Source organism: Siphateles boraxobius, unplaced genomic scaffold (assembly GCF_051911475.1).
Source record: "Siphateles boraxobius isolate OS27281-9 unplaced genomic scaffold, OSU_SipBor_1 18, whole genome shotgun sequence".
Lineage (NCBI taxonomy): Eukaryota > Metazoa > Chordata > Actinopteri > Cypriniformes > Leuciscidae > Siphateles > Siphateles boraxobius.
In genome coordinates this window covers 10,710,662-10,734,988 of record NW_027508788.1, presented here as the reverse complement: position 1 = coordinate 10,734,988, position 24,327 = coordinate 10,710,662, and the positions used below count along the sequence as shown (strand labels likewise).

The 24,327-nt window shown below is 37.2% G+C and overlaps 2 protein-coding genes across 2 annotated transcripts; one reads left to right on the top strand and one right to left on the bottom strand.

Annotated features, from left to right (window-relative positions):
- The first annotated feature begins 542 nt into the window (after positions 1-542).
- On the top strand, positions 543-5,321 carry rab39ba (RAB39B, member RAS oncogene family a). Its single transcript, XM_077233470.1, has 3 exons — positions 543-906; positions 1,592-1,818; positions 3,401-5,321. Exons 2-3 carry the CDS (start codon positions 1,604-1,606, stop codon positions 3,825-3,827), a joined length of 642 nt encoding a protein of 213 aa, XP_077089585.1. The 5' UTR covers positions 543-906; positions 1,592-1,603; the 3' UTR covers positions 3,828-5,321.
- A 1,279-nt stretch (positions 5,322-6,600) lies between these two features.
- Positions 6,601-23,333, bottom strand: slc7a3a (solute carrier family 7 member 3a). The gene is made up of 12 exons (XM_077233469.1): positions 23,229-23,333; positions 15,042-15,487; positions 14,098-14,259; positions 13,132-13,303; positions 12,859-12,977; positions 12,498-12,720; positions 12,263-12,402; positions 11,817-11,919; positions 10,883-11,109; positions 9,680-9,846; positions 7,737-7,845; positions 6,601-7,653 (listed from the first exon to the last, which is right to left on the bottom strand). The coding sequence occupies exons 2-12, from the start codon at positions 15,406-15,408 to the stop codon at positions 7,508-7,510; spliced, it is 1,935 nt and encodes a 644-aa protein (XP_077089584.1). The 5' UTR covers positions 15,409-15,487; positions 23,229-23,333; the 3' UTR covers positions 6,601-7,507.
- Between the last annotated feature and the right edge of the window lie 994 nt (positions 23,334-24,327).

The window sequence follows — 24,327 nt, the reverse complement described above, 5'->3', positions numbered from 1 at the left end:
ATATAATGTATAATATGATTTATTTATTAATTTTCTCTGTTAGTGTATGCAACTCGAATTCTTCGATTTATTGTGTTTGTTGTTAACAATGCCTGGTAATTTGAAGAGGTTTGCAAACTCACATAAACTGTCTGTTTTTTATTGTTTTAATGTAAACCCTACATACGGTTTATGCATTTGTTTCCAATTTACTTTTCGATTAATCAGAATCAGAAAGAGCTTTATTGCCAAGTGTGCTTGCACACACGAGGAATTTGTTTTGGTACTGAGGCTTCCAGTGGACATATACAAATACAAATACAACAAGAAACATAATACTTTAAATTAGAAACATAATACTACAAATTAAAATACTACAGATTAAAATGTTCCCATTTATTTTCAACTAATATTAAAAATTATTATAATGAAATGATGGCGAAGTAGCGGTGATGGGAGCTGGCATACTAATTATTTTGAACAAGTAGCCTACATGGAAGTGACAGCAGAGATTTGAGACACGGCCAGAAATGCGTCGCTCTAGTAGTTATTACGGTAATGGTACTGATGAGGGATGAGTCAGGCCAGACGATGCTGATGATACTGCCATTTCATCAGCACATTTCCACAAACATCTCTTTATCCCTAATCATTAGATTGACAATATGAAGTTACAAAGAATTTTATGGGCATTCTGAAAGTAATAGGTCTTAATGCGATCGCCCACGAGTCACGACGATTATGGTCACTCGTTTGGTCATTTAATGCAATATTCAAAGCGCGACTAGTTGCACATTTATCCTCACAAACATTCGGGTGTGCTTGGATGCCTTGCAGGGGAACGTCCCGGTGTTATACGCTTTCTGACTGAAAGACAGCGAAGAATATGGGGCTTGCCATCCGCAGACACTGAGAAGCATTACCAAGGTAATAACTACACAAAATATTCAATAATATGCATTTATAGAGCGATTTCTCTTAACAAGTGCGATGCTCAACTCATAGGCCTGCAAGTAGACTATATGCTTTAGCTAGCTTGACTCGGTTATGAGACTCGATGTTGTTATGAAATTCATTATCGTTCGGTTACTAAAGATGTCGTGTTAAACATTTATTATTATGAAATCATATTAATTATATTAAAATCTAATTTAAAAAAATACAGGCCCGATAGGCTACTCATACAACTACTGAAAAAAGAAGATTTTATTAGCCTACATTTCGATCAATTTGACCTCAGTTATATGACATTTTGCAAAAACATTTCCATGTATAAATGTATTTGATACTTTGGACTTCCATTCAAATTAATGGTCTCGCATCATATATGTAGTAAGGTAATTATACATAACACCTATTTGAATGATACTCATCCATTTAAAGGAGGCTCAGCTGTTAGTGCTCATCTACATGATCTGATCCATAAAAATGACATTCAGAGTAATAAATAATGTCTTTGAGTTGAATAAAACAAAAAATAAAATTAAAGGATTAATAAATTTTGACAATTAAATTTTTTGGGGGGTGAACTTTTCCTCCAATTAAGTTCATGTTTATGTTTACTCAGTGTAATCTAACATTTTGTCTGACAGCATATGTTATTCCTTGACAGATAAAATAAGATATGGAAGCTATATGGCTGTACCAGTTCCGGCTGATTGTCATTGGCGACTCAACAGTGGGGAAGTCTTGTTTGATCAGACGCTTCACAGAAGGACGTTTTGCACAGGTGTCTGATCCTACTGTTGGCGTAGACTTCTTCTCCCGCCTGGTGGAGATTGAACCAGGCAAACGCATCAAGCTTCAGATCTGGGACACGGCAGGCCAAGAGAGATTCAGGTACATCTGGTGCTATCGCAGCTACATACACTGCCTTTTAGCTGTTTTACGAATTCAGAATGGGAGATTTGTGGCTTTTAGTGTATGTTTGTTAGCTTTGAGGCTATTTATATGCTAATGTACATCTAAACATTGGCAGAAAAACATTTTTTATTGGATAAATGCATTTAAAATGTACAGTATTCATATTCCAGGGAAACGAGCCAAAGTTTTAGATGACTTTTCCTGCACTAAACAAAAATTTGACCAAATACTCTCAAAAATGAGAATGCCCCCCCCCCCCCCCCCCCTTTATTCACACCCAACCTCTTTTGTACTCAGTAAAATTCCTATATGGGGCCTCATTTAAATTTTATCCTAAATTCAATGGATTTCATCCTACGCCAAAAGTGAGGAACAAATAAGGATTTATAAAGGCAAAAACCTGACATGAAATTGTCCCTATGCGTACGCCAACTGAAGAGCATGCATACAAACTCTTTGCACTCATATACCAATAATTTAAATAATCCAACATTGTTTATTAAAATGTAAAGATAAATAGACAATCATAATAATATACATAAATATTATATTTAAATATATATATTTACATGCATCATACATGATTACCCAGTTGATGTGCTTGTTCTGCCAGGATTATGTTCAGTTCTATTGAGTTTGATTAGGTTTTTCGGGGCTGTTTACATGACACCATTTTTGACTAAAAACCAAAAACTTTTTATGCTTTGTTGGGGATCGTTTTGACAACGTTATTGTCTGTACACGAAAAACGCAAAAGAAAAACTTTTTTTTTACATCGTTGTCATGTAAACATTACCGTAGTTTGGTTTTCCCTATTCCCGTTAGCCTGTGTTCTAGTTCCTCGTTAGTTTCCATAGCTATTCATCTGTTGTCACAGTTTTTAATTAGTTCCTCACCTTTTAGTTTCTGTTGATTAGCTTCCCCTGTGTATTTAAGTCCTGAGTTTGGTTCTGTTATTTGTCCAGTATTGTCTTATATTATTTATTTATTTGGATTAAAAGTTTGCTGTTAATCCCTTCTTCTATTCATCATTACCTTGAACGTGACATGTTCAAATTGCACTTGAATTTAAGGTTCATTTACAAAAGTGATTTATAAAGTAGAATGCAATTAGGAAAAATGTTTGTGTATTAATGTTTTATAAATCGTTCCTAACATTTTGGAAATGGTCATATGTTCACATTTAGGATCATTCTACTCACGTTTTAATAAAAGAGATCCATATTTTCAGTGGAAGAATATAATCCACTCATCCTGCCCATAACCAGAATATCTCCTATTGATTCATTGTTAGTCTTTCTATCATGCATATTTCATATAGCCTACTGTTCCACTAATTTCCAGAATTTCAGGCTGTAACCATTTTCCTGTAATAGCTTTCTTACGGGATATCAGCAGCAGAATTCCCATCGAGTATTTCCATGCTAGTTTAATATTATTATTTATACTTTTGTATATGCTTATGCATAGCCCATAATTCATTTTTTTCGTTGTAATGTGCAACGTGTTCTCCCACCAGTCTGATATGGTCTGCTCTTCTCCTCTGTATGTGATCTAGATCTATCACAAGAGCTTATTATCGTAATTCAGTGGGTGGCCTTTTGCTTTTCGACATCACCAACCGGCGCTCCTTCCAAAATGTCCACGAGTGGCTGGAGGAAGCGCGCAGTCACGTGCAGCCGCACAGCATCGTCTTCTTACTGGTCGGCCACAAGTGTGACCTGGAGCCGCAGCGGCAGGTGAGCCAGCAGGAGGCAGAGAAACTGGCAACCGCTTACGGCATGCGCTACGTGGAGACCTCGGCCCGCGACTCCATAAATGTAGAGAGGGCTTTCACGGAGCTGACGCGCGACATCTTCGAGCTGGTCAAATGTGGTAAGATCACCATCCAGGAGGGCTGGGAGGGCGTCAAGAGCGGTTTCGTGCCCAACGTGGTGCATTCGTCCGAGGAGGTGACCAAGAGCGACCGCCGCTGCCTCTGTTGATCAAAAGACTCCTGTCGGCGTATCATACAAAACCAGTGCTGTCGATCTCCCTCAGCTTGACTTTCCCACTACTGCAGCCCCACAAATACTCTCATCCCCTCAATCAATGTTTTCTGCTTTCATAATTACTTCGAAAAAAGTTCTTATTCTCCTAAAAGTCCAAATAATGACTTAAAGATAAGCAAATGTGAACTAACTGGAGCTTCGGCGAGTCTACTGGGTCCACCTGGTAAGACGGAACTTGGAGAACCGAGTTGTGAGAACTGTGTGAGCAAAAGCTTGCAGAAACACACTGAACCTTTGGAGCAAAGACAGACCCAATATTTACACCAAAGGTTTATCCAGTAATGATGGATCATGTGAGAGCATGTACAGGAGGACCACACCAATCCAAACGTCCCATTGGACTAAATAGCCCCTAATGTGTTCATAGAAGATACTCATGAATAATAATTTCCTGTAATTCCTTTTTTTTTTTAAAGAGAAATGAATAATGTTATTCATCGATGATGCATTAAATTGATCAAAGGTTAAAATATTTATATTTCAAATAAATCCTGTTTTTTAACCTTCTATTCATCAAAGAATCCTGAAAAACTGCATTATGGTTTCCACAAATATATTAAGCAGCACAACTATTTCAACAATGATAATAATTAGAAATGTTTCTTGTGCAGCAAAACAGCGTATTATAGTGATTTCTGAAGGATCATGTGACCCTGAAGACTGGAGTAATGATGCTGAAAATTCGGCTTTGCATCACTGGAATAAGTTACATATTAAAATAGAAAACAGTTATTTTAAATTGTAATGGTATTTCACAGTTACCGATTTCAATGTATTTTTGATCAATTAAACGCGGCCTTGGTGAGCATGAGACTTATTTCTGACCCCAAACTGTTGAATGGTGTATATTGGCTGTTTATTGGGCTGTTCCTTATGGTCAAACACATTGCCTGACAAGAAGTTGACAGATTTCACATCCAGAGGTCATAACAATTATAGGGAATGTGACACGTTCTTCTTTGCACCCTCGTGATTTTTTTAAATAGTTGGATTATTCAATACGTAAATTTAATGACTAAACCAAAGTAAAAAATTTTAAATGGCTATATTCAAATCTCGGATATCAGCTATAAACCTTCCAAAAAACATGCAATTATAGAGAGCCACATTTAAGTTTCCCGCCTTTTTCTCATTTAAAGTGCGTCATGGTATCCCTAGACACTTTTCCAGGGACTTTACCAACATGCTTATTTGTAAAGCACTGAAAAACTATGTCCCTATTTTTTTTCTGGTAAGGTTCTTCCTAAAGAAGTTCACTCTTTCCTAACTGTTGCCTGTCACTTGAGGTTAGTAGCTGCTGAGAAAATGTACAATTTTTGACTTACAGACTAATAATGTCATTTAGCTGACTGAAATGACTCTCAACTGTGTATTTATTGATCTTGTTGGAGAGATGAGATGAAATATCAATAAAATGTGTGACAAAAACAGTCTAAAATTATTTTATTTTTGCTTTAAAGCCACAACGAACAGCCTCATTTTTTTTGTGTAAAATTTTATTTAAAAAAAGAGAAAAAACATGAACAGAATCTTTATAATACAGCTCATTGTCTTTGTACATGGCGTGAATATTTACAGTTTAAAAAACCCAATGACAAACAAAATATATATATTCATATACAGATAAACAAACAAATGTAACACTGCAAGTGTGGCTCTAAGGCAAATGACTTGGTCTATGTCTACCAACCATCTTGAGATACATGTGAAACTTCAGGAGAAATGGATCTCCAAATCTGAATCCAAACTAATGCCTGGGATCAGATACCAATGCGTTTACATGCTAAACTTTACATGTCTGGTACATGTAAACAAAACCATTTTCAGCCGATTGTGAAACAAATATAATAGTAAAGCTATACAAAAATATGCTTCTAATCAAGTCAGAACGTTAATATATTAAAGACAAATAATGGGTTTACAAATAGTGGTTTAAAACAACTTCTATTCTATTGTTCTGTCCTGTAGACAAACCTCCATTGCTCTCTGATTATCTGAATACTATTAGGTTACACAAAATATGTTTTTGCACAACCAACCAAAAACGGCTGATAAAAGTGCTGAATTTCAGCATCCCGGATGGATAAAATATTCATACTATAATATATCAAAAAGGTATGAAAAAAAGAGTACAAGATAATTGACAAGTTTGATTGAGCAATCGTAAACTAGTATTCCACTACATTACAAATTCTCTACGATAAAGAACAAAAGTAGATAAAGGTACATGAGCTCAACAGCCAAGTTTATACTGACACTAATTTCTCAAGTATCTACACCTTCAGATAGGAAAGAAAGGCTTGTTTCTTTAATTATTCAGTCTTCAGGTAAGTTTAGGTTTAACCCTTGACCTGTAAGCTAGGTTAGACAAAGTTAGCACAGTAACCATAATTTCTGCTCAAATATCGCAGCTAATACTGCTCAAAATAAAAGATCAATATGGGATGTCCTTCAAACAATACAAGTAGTTTTCAGAATCGTTCAAGTCGTGGTGGTTTCTATCAAAGTACTAGTTGGTAAGGATAACCGTATGTACACTAACGTTCAAAAGTCTCTTCTGCTCAAAAAGGCGGTATTTACTGTCACTTTTGATCAATTTGATGCATGTTCTTTAAAAAAAATATTATATATATATATATATATATATATATCATACAGACCCCAAACTTTTGAACGGTAGTGCAAGTAGTTTTGGCAGAAACAGTAATTACCAAGGAACTTTTTATAAGCATCGTCTGGAAATACAATAACTGTTATATAGTTTGCTTAAGTAAAATCATCAAGTTTAAGGAAGTCGTATGGATGGGTTAACTATACATGTTCATATAAAAAATAATTTAGTATTTTGTAAAACAGAACATTTTCTGGCGCAACCTCATATGGTCCATTCAAAACTCTCACACTTTAAAAAAAACGATCATTTTATACCGCAACGCTCGATATCATTTTCCAAACATACAGTAGGGATAATACCACACTGTCTTTCTTAGGGAAATGGAAACGGTTTATCTATCCATGCACTCTTTCATTCAACTCTCATACACATGGGATTTTAGCCAAGCCAATAATGTCCAAAATCTCTTCATTTTTCCCCCAGTTTCAATTCTTCTGTCTGACAGTAACCAATGACCACCGATACTCTCTTGCCGTTTTCACATTCTGCAGGGCGAACACTAGAGGTCCCTGTTGTAAATCAGGACCTCATGCTGAAAAACCAGGAGGCAGAAGGAGACCATTTTGGATTCAGAATCCAAACGCTTTAGAGCACAAACAACGTGCTTGGAGCTCGATCACGAAAAACAAAATACCCTTTACAGTCAGCTTGTCCTCCAGACAATATGGCCATAACAGTACGAGTGATCACAGCAGCAGCCACAGGGACATTTAAACCAGCATCCACAGTACTGAAACGCCATTGCTGCACGACGACCTCTAACGGAAAACTCTTAGGGATGTTCTAAGAGGAACCTGATAATTTTGAGAGGATGAGAAATCCTTTTTTCAATTGAGATGTTTTGGGGCAGTCTCTTCAATAAATGAGGCATGATTTTAACATCAAATCTAGACTTAAACGAACATTTGTAGGACGATATGCCCGTCGTTCTCTCTCCCTATCAAGGGGAAATGCCCTCCACTTCGCTCTCTTCAACGCCTAGATATATGGGGCTTTTGTTCTGAAGGGCTGGCTCGTATTTTCGGAGGGAGCTGTTCATGGCCTCTGTGCTGTTCCGGATACCATAGCCGAAGTAGATTATGAAACCTAGGAACGGACACGAGAGAAGAAATGTGAGGTTTGGAATGAAGGAAACAAACACGGCGTTATCACACAACAGATGTACTCACCGATGCCCATCCACACGGTGAAGCGGCACCAGGTGGCCACGTCCAGCTGCATCATGAGATAGATGTTGACAAAGATACTGAACAGAGGCAGCCAAGGTAACAGAGGCACCTGCACACAGAAAGATTCACACTTAAAGGGACAGTTCACACAAAAATGAAAATTCTGTCATCATTTACTCACCCTCATGTGTTTCCAAACCCTTATGACTTTTGTTCATCTTCGGAACACAAATGAAGATTTTTTTTATGAAATCTGAAGAATTCTGTCCCTCCATTGACAGCTACGCAACTACCACTTTGACCCTTCAAAAAGTTCATAAAGTTATTGTAAGACTAATCCATATGAATCGAGCGGTTTAGTCCAAATTTTATTAGGAGTCGCTTTATATGATGAACAGACTTAATTTAGGCTTTTATTCAGAAACAAACATTGATCAACACACACATTAGTTGTGGTAAACGGAAGCTCAAGCATGTTCGCTTGATGTGCAAGAACCAATGAGGTTCATTTTTTTTTGTGTTGGGCAGCACGTTTGAGCTTCTGCAAGAACCAATGAGGTTTGTTCTCGTGCATCAAGCAGGTTCGGTTCAGCTTCTGTATATGATCAGGGTTTATATGTGAATGAAAGCCTAAATTCAATCTGTTCATCAATAGCCCCTTTCATACAGCGTGTTGATCCCGTAATTGCCAGAACGCCTTCTGTGTGAACGCAAACACGACCCGGGATCGATGCCGGGTTGGGGACCTAGTAACATTGCCGGGATCAGTCATGGAACGCACGCTGTGTGAACAAAAGCCGTAATCAAAGCCGTGTCGTAATGATGACGCTGAAGTGAAAGCAGGCTAGTGAAACGGTACGTAATGCGCTAGTTTATGATCGAATCAGAGAAAAAAAATGCAAAAGCGTGGTTCCTCGAGAGAGAAATCGCAGCTCATAGGCAAACTAGACGCTGCTGAGACATTACATGTCACATCGATGTCACATGTTTTTTTGGGATTTTTATGGGTTGTGTGTGAACAATCCTCTGATTCCGGAAAATCACTGGCAGTGTGAATGAACCAAAATCAAACGAACCCGGGTCAAATGCCGGGCCACTTAATCCATGTATTTTCCGGAATCTCTGTGTGAAAGGGGATGTATAAAGCGATCGAGTCTCCTCAGAAAATTTGGACTAAACCGCTCGATTCATATGGATTCATTTTATGATCTCTTTATGAACCTTTTGAAGCGTCAAATTGGTCAAAATCTCTCAAAATTCATGAAAAAGTTCCTAAGATGAACGCAAGTCTTATTGGTTTGGAACGACATGACGGTGAGTAAATGATGACATGATTTACATTTTTCCAGTGCTCTGTGCATGTTGGCTGATCAATGTTTATATGTGAATGAAAGCCTAAATTAAATCTGTTCATCATAAAAGACTTAAAACCGCTAGATTCAAATGGATCTATTTTACGATCTCTTTATGAACACTTTAAACTGACGGATTTTTGGGTGAATAGACATTTAATGGAGGTACAGAAACATTCAGATATCAGATTTCATTAAAAATATCTTATGGGTCTGGAACAACATGAGAGAGAGTGAGTAATTCATCATTTTTGGATGAACTAACCCTTTGAGGCTGAACAAATTGTAAAACACTAGGCATCATACATCAGAGTCTGTGACTTTTGGCAATTAGCATCAACTCATCCAGGCTGTAAATTGGGGCAAAAGTCATTCCAGTCTTTAATAGAGTGTAAGTGTTTGGTGTTCAGCTGAAGAAAGAGAGTTATACAGGTCTGGAATGAGATCAGGGTGAATAAATGCTGACAAAACCCTCATTTTTGAGTGAACTCTCCCTTTCAGTCTGAGTATTTGTGTTCTAATAGCGCATTTCCTTTTACATAAGTTCAGTGCATAATAAAAAACAAATTCAATAACAAGGACATCTGGTACCTTGAAGGTGAGAGCTTCCTTGCTCTCAGGCTGCCTACAGATCACAATGACACACAGGATGCACAGCACGACCAGAATGACACACGTCATCACCCACACAATCTCAAGATTCAAGATGGCTTCCAGACGCAGAGCCAACACCACACACAGCACGGTGATCAGCGCAGCTGCGCAGACAAGAGGATATTGGAATTAGTCCATAATCAGCTCATTATCTACATCACTGAATCATATAAATACAAATAACACAGATACGAATGAAGAACTGGGAAGAGTGTAAATACACGACCATTCAAAAGTTTGGGTATTTTATCATGTTCTTAAAAGAAGTATTTTTTTGCTCACCAAGGCTGCATTTATTTGTTGAAAGAGTATAACGGAAATATTGCAAATATTATTACATTTTAAAATAACAATTTTCAGTTTTAATATATTTCCTATGATGGCAAAGCTGAATTTACATCAAAAATCATTGTAATATGCTCATTTGGTGCTCAAGACATAAATGTATTAGCAATGTTGAAAACATTTATTTTTGTGGAAACCATGATAAATTTTTTGTCAGAATTCTTTGGTGAATAGAAAGTTCAAAAGAACAGCATTTATTTAAAATAGAAATCTTTGTAATATTAAATGTCTTTACTATGACTTAATTTATTTAATGTGTCCTTGCTGATATTAATTTCTTTAAAAAAAAAAAAAAAATCTTTCTGACCAAACTTTTGAATGGTAGTGTTTATTTCTAGCACTAATACGGTAGAGAAGTATTCTCACAAATTCACACACCAGAAATGCACAATACTTCTCTACCATATTAGTTTTTTGCATGCTTAATTCCTGTATTTTTACATTTAGATTTAGTTTTCAGTCATTTAACGCTCACTCAAGTTAATATTTAAAAACACTAATAATTTAATAACACTTAAATGTAATCTTTAGCAACACTAATAATTTAATAACACTTAAATGTAATCTTTAGCAAGTATCAAAATGGATATCCATTTTCATTCTGTAAATTTTAATGTTGTGATGCTTCAATCCACTTGTAGCATATAAAACGACTGGTTTTAAGTTTTTAGTGTTTTATGTTTTGTATTTATTTAGACTCACACTTTTATAGTGCCTTTTTTGAGTGGGTGGGTCAACTATATCTTTAATAGTAGCTAGATTTATCATGAAGTGACAAGCAAAATCTTCACTCACAGATAACAGCAGTTGTGCCATAGACGATAGTTCCCGACACTTCGGTTGGCAAGTCCTTGGAGGGAAAGAGAAGGAGTTTCGGGGAGAATTTTTCTTTGTGGGGATTGTCATCCAGCTCTGTGCCATATTCATCTCCACTGTCTCCACATACGGCCACTTTCTCGCCACCGACCAGTTCCACCAGTTTCTCAGTCTGACTGGAAGAGCTCAGGTTTCCTGGCTGATATCTAGAGACAAAATGTTTGGCAGTGAGCCAAACTACATACAGCAAACCCACAGCACGCAGCACTGTTAATCATTTTACATACAGAAACAAGTCAGCGAGATTTTTTGAAAGAAAAAATACTTTTGTTCAGCAAGAATGCATTAAACTGATCAAGTGATAGTAAAGACATTTATAATGTTACAAAAGATTTCGATTTCAAATAAATGCTGTTCTTCTCAACTTTCTGTTCATCACAGAATCCTGAAAAAACACAGTTTCCACCAAAAAATATTAAGCAGCACAGCTGTTTTCAACATTGATAATAATAAGAAATGTTTCTGGAGCACCAAATCAGCATATTACAATGATTTTTTTCCCTTCTAAAATAAATTGCATTTTAAAACAGAAAACAGTTATACTGTACTTTTTACTGTATTTTTGATTAAATAAATCCTGCTTTGGTAAGCATAAGTGACATCTCCGACCCCAAACTTTTTAACAATAATGTACCAACACATTAGCCAAAAATAACAGAGGCAATTTACATGTAGGAGTCTTAAAGGAACCGTAGCAATAATATTTTTTAGAGTGGAAATAATGACAGTTTGTGGATTTAACATTATATATTCACAGGAAACATTATTTTACAACATGACCTCTCTAAAACCTTTATGCAGTATATAATAGTAGACCCAGTGTTTAGTATTTGTGGTGCAGGTTTTACTGTACCTGAGAATGAGGACACACACGGCCACCAGAGAGTATGCAAGCAATGTTCCTATGGACATGAGGTCAACCAATGCAGCCAAATCAAACAGAAATGCCATGAGAGCTAAAAGAAGACAAAACAAACAAGTTTCAGCCATAACATTTCAAATCATACATAACACCATCCACCACCGTTAAGAGATCAAACGCCACATTCTAACCAGATAAAAGATATTGCTACCATGTAAGTTTTTATTCAGTAACATCTGTGACCACACACTCTTTGCACTGGGTGGCGCCGCCCACAGTGAAATCTCATAGGTCCAAAATCCACATAACTGTATATTATGTTCTGATTGGCTGTGGTTGTGCCGCATCTCTAACAAACATTACGAGACGCCTGTAATTTGTGCAAATTTAGGACATGCTGGAACACAAACCAATAAAGAACAAAGAACGTGACTCACATGCTACTATTCCTGACACGGCAGTCGCCAGCAGTGGAGTTCTGGTTCTCTTGTTCATCCTGGAAAGGAAACGGAAGAGCAGCCCGTCCTCTGCCATAGCGTAGATCACTCGAGGCATGGGGAACATGGAGCCCAACAAGCTACGAAAAAAACAACAACAAAAAAAACAGATTCAGATAAATGGAAAATGTTGAACGAAAACATTACAAGACAATACAAAAAGTCCTTGAGGTACCTTGTTGAGAGGGCACAGAGTGAACCCACAGCTACAATATAGCGTGCCGGTGCCCAGCCCACGTAACTGAAGGCCTCGGGCAGAGGACTCTGGGTGTTGAGTTTGTAATAGGGCATCATGAGAGTAAGAGCAGCTGACACACCAAAGTAAGCAAAGAAGCAAATGAGCAGAGAGGCCACAATGCCCACAGGGATGGAGCGCATTGGGTTCTTGGCTTCCTCACCTACCAGGAGAAAAAATTAGGTTAAATCGAACCACATACATTTATGACTCATTCCGCAGATGGCTTTAGAAGAAACAAAAACAAAATGTTCAGCAATCAGTATTCGTGCTCTAAAACCACAACAGTTATGAGACGTACTTGTTGTAGCAATGCAATCGAAGCCAACAAAGGCGTAGAAACAGGTGGCTGCGCCAGATAAGACGCCACTGAAGCCGAACGGAGCGAAACCTCCACTTCCAAATATGCTTTCTACCCGTCTGTGAGAAAAGAAGAGATTTGTCAAATCTTGTGCGAGAAAATCACATTATCCAGCTCTCACAACTGGAAGAGAAGAGATCCTCATTTGCTCCACTTTAAAAGCAGCAGCTTGTGGCTCGAACACTGAGCTGGATTTTTTCATGTCAAACTTACTCTGGTTCTGTGATATTTGTATCATTGACAAAGTCTTGATATGTGAGGTTCCAGTTTTCTGTGTTGCCTTTGACAAAGCCAGAGATGATGACGAAGCCCAGCACAATGAGGTTGATGCCAGTGAAGATCTTGTTGACCAGAGCAGACTCGCTTACACCAAAAGCAAGCAGTCCTAAAGAGGAAATTGCACATCGAAATCAGAAATGTCTTATTTAATCATTTACATTTTAGTTCGTTTTTTACTCACATGTATACAGATAGAAAGGTATAAAAGACACTATTTAAACTGTAAACTATCAAAGATTATCCATTTTTTCCCCCAGTTATTTTTTTCATCATCTAATGCGCACTTAAAGTTAGTATTTAACACTTCAATTTAATAATAACAATGTTAAATGTAATTTTTAGCCAATCTCCAAATGAAATATCCATATTGTTGTGATGTCTGAATTATCTTGTAGGATTTAAAACAATTGATTTCATTTTTGTTTACACTTTATTTTAAGGAGTCATTGTTACAGAGTAATTATATATTTAAGTACTGAGTAATAATAATTAACTCTGTGTACTTACTATTGGGTTAGGGTAGGATTAGGGTTTGGTTGAGGGTTAGTTACATGTAATTATGCACAATTTCCTGTAATTCTTATGGTAACTACATGTAACAAATGTAACAAGGACACTGTAAAATAAAGTGTTACCTAATTTTTTTATTTATTCACACAAAATAGTATAGAATTTAAATCAATAACTTATTGGTTATCAGCTTATGCTTATTGGCTTATGGGTTTTAGCCAGAATTTCTAATATCGGTGGATCACTAATCATAATTATTTTTTGGTTGTAGGCTACTGTTTATCTCTGCTTTTCTGGTAGTTAAAAAAAAGAAGAGCAGATTAATGATGAAAATCCTTTCTTGTTCAAATACCTAATTTAAATAATGATTTCTGTTTTTAAATTTCTCACCAGTCAGTAGCAGGATAAGAATGAGGGCAAATAGGTCCGGATATTCCGCAAGAACCTTCCCAGGAACCTTCATGGCCATGGAAGCCCTGAAGAAGTTCGAGATCTTCTGCTCGATTAAGTTATCGAACGTAGAGCTCCAAGCTCGCGCCACACTAGCAGTGCCTGAAAACGAGAACCAGCTTTTGTATTTCAGTTACAGTGGATTTCTTTAAAGGTGCAGTGTGTGATTTTTAGCGGCATCTAGTGGTGAGGTTACGAATTGCAACCAACAAAAGTTACGGTGGCCGACAGGAAAATATGTCATGGTCTGAGACAGCAGAGAGTAGCCAGTTCAGCAATGAGGTTTCTTTACAAGGATAAATTAAGAAATTATGTTTACTTAATTATTCAGTAAAACTATATGTTATTGCGAATATTATTGTTACTTGTTCATCATTGTGTCATTGTTTTATTCGCTGAACTAAGCTTGCTTCCTTGCACGAAGAGCAACATAGTAACGAAACACGTTTGTCCGTTTAAGGCTACTGTAGAAACATGTCGGCGCATTTCAATGTAAGGGATCCGCGGTGTGTGTAGAAAGAAACTGCTCATTCTAAGGTAATACAAATATAACGGTACATTAAGTAAGGTCTTTATACAGCACTAAAAACTTCTTTTTCAAGGTAGTGACGAAGCACGCTCTGTAGCGCTGTGTGCTCGCTGTCGGCTACGGTAGAAACATGACGACACAATATGTCGACCTCCATAGAAGGGGGTGCCTGCAGTTATGGAGATATAAATGTCTCATTCTAAGGTAATAAAAACATAATGGTTCATTATGCAAGGGCTTTATACACCACTGAAAACATAGTTATGGATCTTATATTGCATTTCTGTCAATAGATCCTTAGAAATATTACACATTGCACCTTTAAGATGACCATCAACTAGTACAGTACACATACCTATAACATAAGAGAGGATAAGGTTCCAGCCAGTGATGAAGGCCCAAATTTCTCCCACAGTGACATAGCTGTACAAGTAAGCAGACCCTGTCTTAGGGACTCGTGCACCGAATTCTGCATAGCACAGTCCAGCAAGCATAGAGGAAAGTGCGGCCACAAGGAAGCATAAGACGATAGCAGGACCAGCCTTCTCTCTCGCTACCTCCCCAGCCAGCACATACACTCCAGCGCCAAGTGTGGAGCCCACCCCGAGTGCCACCAGATCAAGAGTGGACAGACACCGAGCGAACCGCGTTTCCTCCCCAGAGCAGTTCAGAGCACGACGGCGCAGCAGCGCGTGTCCAAAAGAGGCGATTTTGTCCACCATGGTCAATGCGAAATGAGGTGTCAAATCTGGTAAGATTCTTAGTTGTGCTGGTTCCTAGGAGCTCTCTGTCAGTTTATGCCTGAAAGAGCACATAAAACAGGAAGGAAGAGTTAGAAATATTTGGGTGTGTGTGCGCGAGTCATTGCCCAAGGCAGTATGTATATAGGTTTGATCTAACCAGTCTGGTCAGGAAATAGTCAATTCTTTTAAATCTGTTCATCACATCTCATTGTCAAATGTCATTATCTGAATTCCTACCGCATAAGGAAATATAAAGCTTCCCAGAATTCTCAGAGGAAGAGTTCCTTGTACCAACTCTCCAGATTACTGCCCTCTAATCAAATAGTCGGTTATAAAAGTGGAATCTATTACCGACAAACTTTATGACATGAATGTGGAAGGTTAGTCCACAACCAAGACTGTATCTGATATGATTAACAAAAGTGAAAAATAATGAAAAAAGACAACATCAAGCGATAGAGGACAAAAAGTGTCAAATTTACATACATTTAAAAAAATAATAATACACTATCGTAACGTTGTGAAATATTATTACATTCAGATACATTTCTTATTATTATCAATGTTGAAAACGGCTGTGGAAACAGTCATACATTTTTTCAAGATTCTTTGAAGAAAGTTCAAAAGAGCAGCATTTATTTAAAGTGAGAATAATTTGTAATAATATAAGTATCTTCACCCACCTGTTACTTTCAAATCAATTTATTGCATACTTCCTGAATAACCGTAATCGTTTATCAGCTTGATAAGAAAATTTGGCCGAATTAGATTTATCAGCCAATATATCTGTTATCGTCTTTTAAATATAAAGAATTATCGGTATCGACCAAAATTTTCATATCGGTGCATCCCTAGAGGTTTTATGCAATGATATAAGAAGTTCTGTACAAGCCACATATCATAAAATGTATCTAAAACACACACAAAATCATATATAAAATGAAGACATACACTACCTGCAATCCTGAAATGCCTTGGATCTCCCAATCAGATGTTACCATAGAATAAAAGAACCATGTGCACTCCCTTTCAAATGAAAAACTGCAAAGTAATGCTGTGATCCAAAGCTCTGAACTCTTTATTAAGAATATCCCTATGGAGAAAATAAACGGGATAGACACATCTGAAACCAAGAGACTGCTGTAAAAGCGTGCAGCCAATCCGTACAAAGTAACACTTTAAAGGTGCGGTCAACATTTACTGTTGATCTGCAAATTAAAACACCCAAAACCCAGTCATTTCAAAAGGAATCCACACGATTGAGAATTTTGCGCAAAGGTGAAATATTAACTCGAGATTTTGCAACAGGTTCAAGTTGGTCCCGTGGATTTCCCACATTGACCAACAGAAGCTGCTTGGTTTGGAAGTGACTCCTCCGTGAGCAGTGCTTTATACATCACTAGATTCCCCACACTATTGACAACAATAGACAATGGACCTTTCATGGACCCTTAAATTGATTCATTCTTAAATGATTAAAGTCTCATTGTATTCTTTAGACTTCAGCTCGAACTACACAAAAACCTGCTGTAGCTCAGTTATAACTACATGTAAACTGACTGTTGCACTCTACCAACAAGATCCACAATGTTCTGTGTGAACCTGTACCTGTATCATATTGACCCGCTCGACTCCTTATCGGAGCTGTCTGATTCCAAAGCACTCCTGCTTGTTCATCAGGTTACATGGTCATGTTTATGTCTGAGCCAGCAGTAGTACTGTAGTACACTGTTGACGTTCCTTGCAGTTCTTTACCTAGGTCATCATTCTCACTGGTGACGTTTACAGTGATGTCTAACAGAAATGATTTGGAAACACAAGCAGGAACAAGGTCACAAATAAACCCTGAGTTGTAGCAACAGCTATCAAAACCAAACACTGATGCAATGACAGTGAAGAAAGTTGGAACATGGAGCGCTCTGTTGATTCAATCGTACATTTCACACACACTGCCGTGACGATCCGACTTCCTGTCCCACGACGGAGATCAATTACTTAACAATTATAAAAAAAAACTTGTCACAAAAACAGCAAAACTAGAACAATTAAATCGCTAAAAATGGCTATATGAAAGTTGTGGAAATGCTAGCAAAGAATCCTGCGTCCTGGATCAAAGATAGGTTTGACAAAGAGGACCGAGCAGGAGGGGGGGAAACAAAAACATCCCTGTAATTCACTGTACAATAGAGGGGCTGAAATAGACTCTTTTTATCTGTAAGGTGGTTTGTTTCACTTGGCACGGCAGCTGGCAAGATTCTTAGCGGGTTGAATCGAGCTCAGTCCGGGCAACAGCTCAGAACTTTAAGCCACTGTTGTGGTCTTACACAACGCGCACAATGGCTGCTTTCTTTCACTACTCACTGCTTTTGTTATCGTGAAATGAATATACGTATACAGCATAGTAATGTGACAATGATATATCTAGCAGTTGAGAAAGTCTGGAATTCCTTTGTACCAGGTTGTAGCGTTTGACTAGTTGTCGAGGTTCTAGTTGTAGAGGTTATAGTGTGCTTCGATATCAGTTGCCTTGAAAATGTTCCCTACCAGGAGATACTTTTTGAGTACAGTGCACACACATCTATGATAGGCCACAGCGAGGGCGGCAGTACTAATCTCTTTCTTGTGGTCTCCACGAGGTATGGGTGACACGTAGGCGAAATTAAATCTGTAAGGCTTTTGATCTGGCCATGAGAAATTCATGAATGCCATGACGTCTGTTATCCTGAGGAAACTGGCACACCAACGAGACCTACACATTTTATTGTAATATTCCGATTTGGCTAAACTTGACGTGGGTGAATGAAATGTATCACTTTTTCCATAATCTAGTTTAAAACGCACATGTGGCAAGTTCTTAAAAATGTTAACTTGTGTATGCAGGTTTTGCAAAACTTTTATACCATTTTCAAGAAACACTGAAACTTAAATGTCATGTTGTGTAGTGATCAAAAAGAAATTAATATATTTACATAACCAGTGTTATTTTAGTATTGCTTATGATTATAGTATTTATGAACATTTCTAAATGACTTAAACAACCAAGTTGATTGTACTTGAAAATTGAAGGCAGCAACTTTGTAACAAATTAATAGCTGGGACAAAAAAAAAGCATAATGTCATTGACCCACTTTAGTTTGAACACTAGAAGTATAAGCTAGTAGCAACAATGTTGATCAATAGTTTTATTGTTTTGTGAGGCGACCTTGAGTGTTCAGAAAGGCCCCTATAAATAAAATGGATTATTATTATTATAATGAATGCACAGACTTATTCATGAGGAAACAGCGCTCATCATAAGGGTTTATGTAACCCATTGATGAGTGAGATGTTAAGTGTTTTGAAGTGACTCACTGGGCTTTTCTCAAAATAAATACCTCAATGGATTCTAAGAGGCTTACATAAAGACCCGCCAACTGGTTAACCTTCTTAACAGGAGAGTACGGACTTCTATTGGTTTATATTAGGTGTTGTTTTTGTTTTCTTTTCCGCAGAACTGATTTTGTACTGCTGCAACTGAGTAAATGTGTTTCCCCAACATCTGAACTTTCAAAACAAACCCAACTAACCCCATATTCAAGGTTTAATCTGGTCAGTTTCATTTTTTTTTAGGAAATTGTACTATTACATACTCTAAACCATTTGTGACATCAATGATGATAGATTTGACCATTGAGAGATATTAAAGGCCTATTCAGTCTAATTAGCCTACTGTTAGTCCTCATGGGTAACAATCAATCCCAGGTTCTTACTTAAACAGGGTCAGTATTACTTCTTGATCAATCTAATAACATTGTATTTGATTAATTTAGCAGACTGATAAGCCCTATAAGCATGAAATGATATCTGTGGGTAAATGGACATTTCATAGTCTGCATGCAGTGCATATAAACACAGAACGGGAATATATATCTTCTCACGCCAAATATCAAGACATGCCGCTGAGGAAGGTGATACTACGAAACTGTTGAAGGATCCACAGGATCCACTGGACACTGGTGCCTTATAACAAGCAGAAACCAGCATGAGAGCTTCATTCTTCGAGAGAACTAAACTGCTCATGGTTATGAAACGGACTTAGTCAGCCACATGTCGCTGTGAATGAACCAGGGAACCTCTCAAATAGCTGGCTTAATGCCATCACACAGCCCCCTTTAACAAGGCTCCACAGATTGTGCAAAATGCCAGCTAGAGATGCTTCAACAAGCTTGAGGTTTTCACTATTATGAGCATAAATGTTAACTGAAAATTACCAATTTGTAAAAAAAATGACAGTTTCAGTCGACTTGCTTTTGTCTATTAGGAAAAGATTGGATAGACCAAACACCCCGGGTTGCCAGTTGGCAGAAAACACAGCGTATTGTAGCCATGAAACCCAACAAACAAACTGGGTCAGAGATCACAGATTCCATCCGACCTAAAAAGCCTCGGCATCCATCTAAATAGCTCTATGTCCAGAGGCATATTTAAACACTGATAAATTAAGTCATCAACTTATAGTGTAAGGCTCGCCCCCTACTATTGTCAATTTCCTCAATCTGGCAACCAGCGTGAGCGTCGAGTATTAGGAGGAGGGAGTGGGAGAAACAACCCTCTCCAATATTTATCATTTGGAATGCAATACCCATTTCAACCACTAGCTATCAATATTACATACTGCACCTTTAAAGTCCCCAAGTTGTTTGGCTTTTAGTATGAATATGTTAGTCTTAAGGCCATTGCACACGGAGTCCGAAATTCACATCCAAAATGTTCGCACGAAAAAAAAAAAAAAAAAAAAAAAAAAAAAAAATCGACCTCACGTTATGTCAATCACGCTTGCACACTGCCTCCGAAACTTTCGTCCGTCATAAAAAAATTCGGATCGGGTTCGATTTTCGGCGTTTTTCGCATCCGTAGCAAGCATTTTGAATTGTGTTTGAATGGTGTTTTGACAATTCAGAGTCACTGAATCACGAATACGAAAAAACGCATATAAAAATTTCGGACTCAGTGTGCAATGGCCTTTACTGTTATCTGTAAGCTAGTGTGCTCAAAAACAATGACAAAATTCACATTTAGAAGATATAAGCATTCCAAACTTATACAGTCTTTTACTTTGGCCAATATGGATCAATGATTTTGATGACATCACTCCGCACTTCAGCTTCTCATCAGATTTTCTGTCAAATCAAATCCTCTCTAGAATCTGAAGCTCCGCCCCCTACATTATAAATAGACACTGAAACTGAGGCTAAAATCAGTCACTTTCTACATCCAGAGAGACACGATAGCACAGAGCGGATCGGCTGAGACCACAAAACGCATCGAACCCATTGAATTCTGCACAGAATGCTGTATTTTAAAGTGATATGGAGGAGATTTGGAGGAGAAACAGATGGAGATTAGAAGGAAACTGCGGCTTTACTGAGCTCAACAACCCTGGCTGAGCTGTGATAAATGAAACGCTATTGCTATTTTTTAAAAGGGGAGGAGCAGTTCGATATGCCACGCCCTGTCTTCCTGTTTCAGTGGAAATTACACCAACACATTGAATAATGCTGCGCTTTTCAAGGCACTAGAGGTGGGCCTTTAAAGATTATAAGTGTACATGCATTTTAAAATACAATAATGATGTGCACCGAAAAACAATTTATAATAAATACTAAAATATTCCATAAAAAAAAAATTGTCCATTTATATTTCTTGCTGACGTTAAAGTACAATCAACAAAGAATGAGAGCTAAATTAATGTGTTCTTGTACAGCAAGCCAACACTGTCTAGTGCTTTTCCTTCAGAGTCTGTGATCAGAAAATACGAAAAGTTGAGTTTTTTTAAAGCATAATTTGCACTTTTCTACTTAACTGATCACACTGGTCTACAGCCAAAATGCTTCTGAAATAAATGTAGTCAGACTTTACAAATTCTGGGTCACTGAGAATGAAAATTATGCCTAAAATTGTTGACCGGCTCTAGTTCTAGGCTCCAGTTTAAGACATGCTATTGGGTCTGTATGACCCTTGACTTGGGAATGGCAGAGGATAAGAGAGTAATGGAAGGGATCTCAATTTGAACCAGAAATGACTAAAATACATCTTTGACTGGATCTATGAATAAATCTATGACTGGGTTTGGACAGTACTTGCTTTTTAGGCAAAACAATGAATGATGCAATCTGAAGCTGGCATTCCATCATACACTATATGAATTGTATCATATTATTTCTAGAAATCATAAATGATGCAATCATAATGAAGCGTACATCACTCTGCTCACTCTGTACATCATTATAATATGCATAATACGTTTTCTGTTGTAGCAGTCTAAAAAAAAGTTGTTTAAAAGCTGTATAAAAAATAAATACAACTAAAATAAAACATCTGATGCAGATTAGACCAGCATGCAACCAACTATCACGTTCCAAAACAGCAATTACCATAAAATGGATTTTGTTCAGCAGAGTAAATTACAATATATATATAAGACTATTTTAATGGAAGGATATTAGATGATATATGGCAAAAGAAACAAAATGCAATAAACGTCACGGGATAAATCGGGTACCCTTCTGGTGTATTCAAACAGCGTACCCAGACAGCAACTTATCTGGTCCACATGGAACCCACACGTACCAGATGTGGGCCGGATCTTGCTATCTGGGATAATTTGTTAGGTGTGAGATCTGGCCAATCTGAACTGGTACCAGTCAGTCAGTTCTGGGCTGTTGCAACTATTGCACGTTGAGTCCGAAATTTTCGCACGTTAAAAAATATACACGACCTCACATTATGTCAATCACGTTTACACACTGCCTACGAAACTTTCGTCCGTCATAAAAAAAAATGGGATCGGGTTAGATTTTCTGCGTTTTTCGCATCCGTAACAAGCATTTGAATGGTTTTTTGACAATCCAGAGCCACCGAATGACGGATACGAAAAAACGCATCCGAGAATTTCGGACTTTTACAACAGATACAACGACAACTTCCGGTCAGTCAGTAACATGCCTATGATGAGCGGGAACTGGTGTCGAGTGAATGAATGAAAACACGACGCACCGAGGCTAAAAACACGACGTTTTGCGAACAAAATCTAAAATAAAGCAAATGCAACTAACAAAAATGAGGCATGTAATACATTTAAATAGACAATTTGAATAACATTTAAATTGGCGGTGTTCGTGCTTCCCAGAGTCATTGGCTATGGTTCTTCCTAGCTCGCTAAGGCACACACGTTTTACTTCTCCAAATAATAATCCTGCAAAATAACAGAATAAGAGAAGGGCGAATATAATTTGGGGTATGTCATTTTATAAAATAAATATAACCATTAATGATAAATAAAATACACCGTTTGAAGGATATAAAAGTCTGCAACAGTAGCAAACAGTATTTGCGAACATAATTGCATGTATTTCGTAGAATGAAATATGACTTATATTAGTATATTGACAATTGATGCACATAAATTAGTTGATCCTTGTTTTACAGAGTGCACTAACGTTAGTCCAATGTAACGTAGCCTACATTCTAAATATATATATATATAACGTTACATATATATATATATATTATTATTTTTTTCTTAACATTATATACGTCTAATAGATGCATATATTGCAGGCTCGCGTTAAAGTCGGGGCTGTAGGTTAATTTGTGAAGATGATTTAATGCACGAGTTCGATTGCATCATATATTTTACAGTAACGTTATAGTGCACTAAGGGATCCATCCTGCAAGCAAGATGGTCTGAAACGGTCTTATTTGTTATATTAAAATCCAATGTCTATTAGATTCAAAAGAGTGAAAAGTTGAAAATTTACCTCTTGGTTTCTGATGCGAAGGTGCCGATAACTTCAGTTTGTTGTATTTACCTAGACTGGTTGACCGTGTGCGAGTGATCCCTCTTCATCCTCAGCTTCAGTCTCTATGTTTGGACGCTGACCAATGAGCTATCGGTGACGTGGTATAAACAAAGCGTTGCGCGCGATGGTTCCGCCCATCATCCGCTGATTTACTCGCAAGTCCCCCGCCAACGTGAAAATCCATAGACATCATATAGAGTCTTAGATATATATATATATATATATATATATATATATATATATATACATATGATGTCTATGTGCAAATCTATAGTATTTTAGTAAATGATTACTTTCATATCGACAAAACTACGTAAAACACGCTAAGCCAGTTAGTCCTCAACAAATCCATTCAACTAGTAAATAAAGGACTTGCCAAAGTGAGTAAAAGTAAAGCAGTTTCTACATTTACAGGTAAGTATTGATGAAATATGTGACCCTGGATAAAAAAAAACAGTCACAAGTAGCAAGGGTATATTTGTGGCAATAGCCAAAAATTCATTGTAAGGGGTCAAAATTATCGATTTTTCTTTTATGCAAAAATCATTAGGATATTAAACAAAGATCATGTTCCATGAAGATATTTTGTCAATTTCCTACAGTAAAGATATAAAACATGTATTTTTGTGAGTGAATGCAGCACAATCGCGAACATAAATGGACAACTTTAAAGGCATGTTTTCTCAATGTTTTGATTCTTTTGCACCCTCAGATTTTCAAATAGTTGTATCTCGGCCAAATATTGTCCTATATTCTCCTGGGACCCAGGAATAGACTTTTTTACAATGTAGTGGACATTATATTTTAGTGAATTTCTCTGAAATCCTACATGTCACATGTCACACCTGGGTGTCCTGTAAAGAGCACATTCAGGGCTTTTCAGAGATACCAAATGTTTTGTGGTTTCACCATGAAAACAACTTCTCCTTGGTCTTTAAAAATGTCTAACATTAATTTAGTCATCAAATGTAGCACTCTTATGGAAATATGATAATATATTATAATTATAATTTAAATCTGACTACTTTTCAAATTGTATTTCATAGAGCAACATCTC

What these genes read in the sequence shown, in the direction of transcription:
- rab39ba (XM_077233470.1), top strand. Translation starts at nt 1,604, where the DNA reads ATGGAAGCTATATGGCTGTACCAGTTCCGGCTGATTGTCATTGGCGAC. An exon ending in GCAGGCCAAGAGAGATTCAG is followed by an intron (nt 1,819 to 3,400) that starts GTACATCTGGTG and finishes TATGTGATCTAG; the next exon opens with ATCTATCACAAGAGCTTATT.
- slc7a3a (XM_077233469.1), bottom strand. Translation starts at nt 15,408, where the DNA reads ATGGTGGACAAAATCGCCTCTTTTGGACACGCGCTGCTGCGCCGTCGT. An exon ending in CGATTGCATTGCTACAACAA is followed by an intron (nt 12,721 to 12,858) that starts GTACGTCTCATA and finishes TTCTCCTGGTAG; the next exon opens with GTGAGGAAGCCAAGAACCCA. An exon ending in AGGAAGCTCTCACCTTCAAG is followed by an intron (nt 7,846 to 9,679) that starts GTACCAGATGTC and finishes TTCTGTGTGCAG; the next exon opens with GTGCCTCTGTTACCTTGGCT.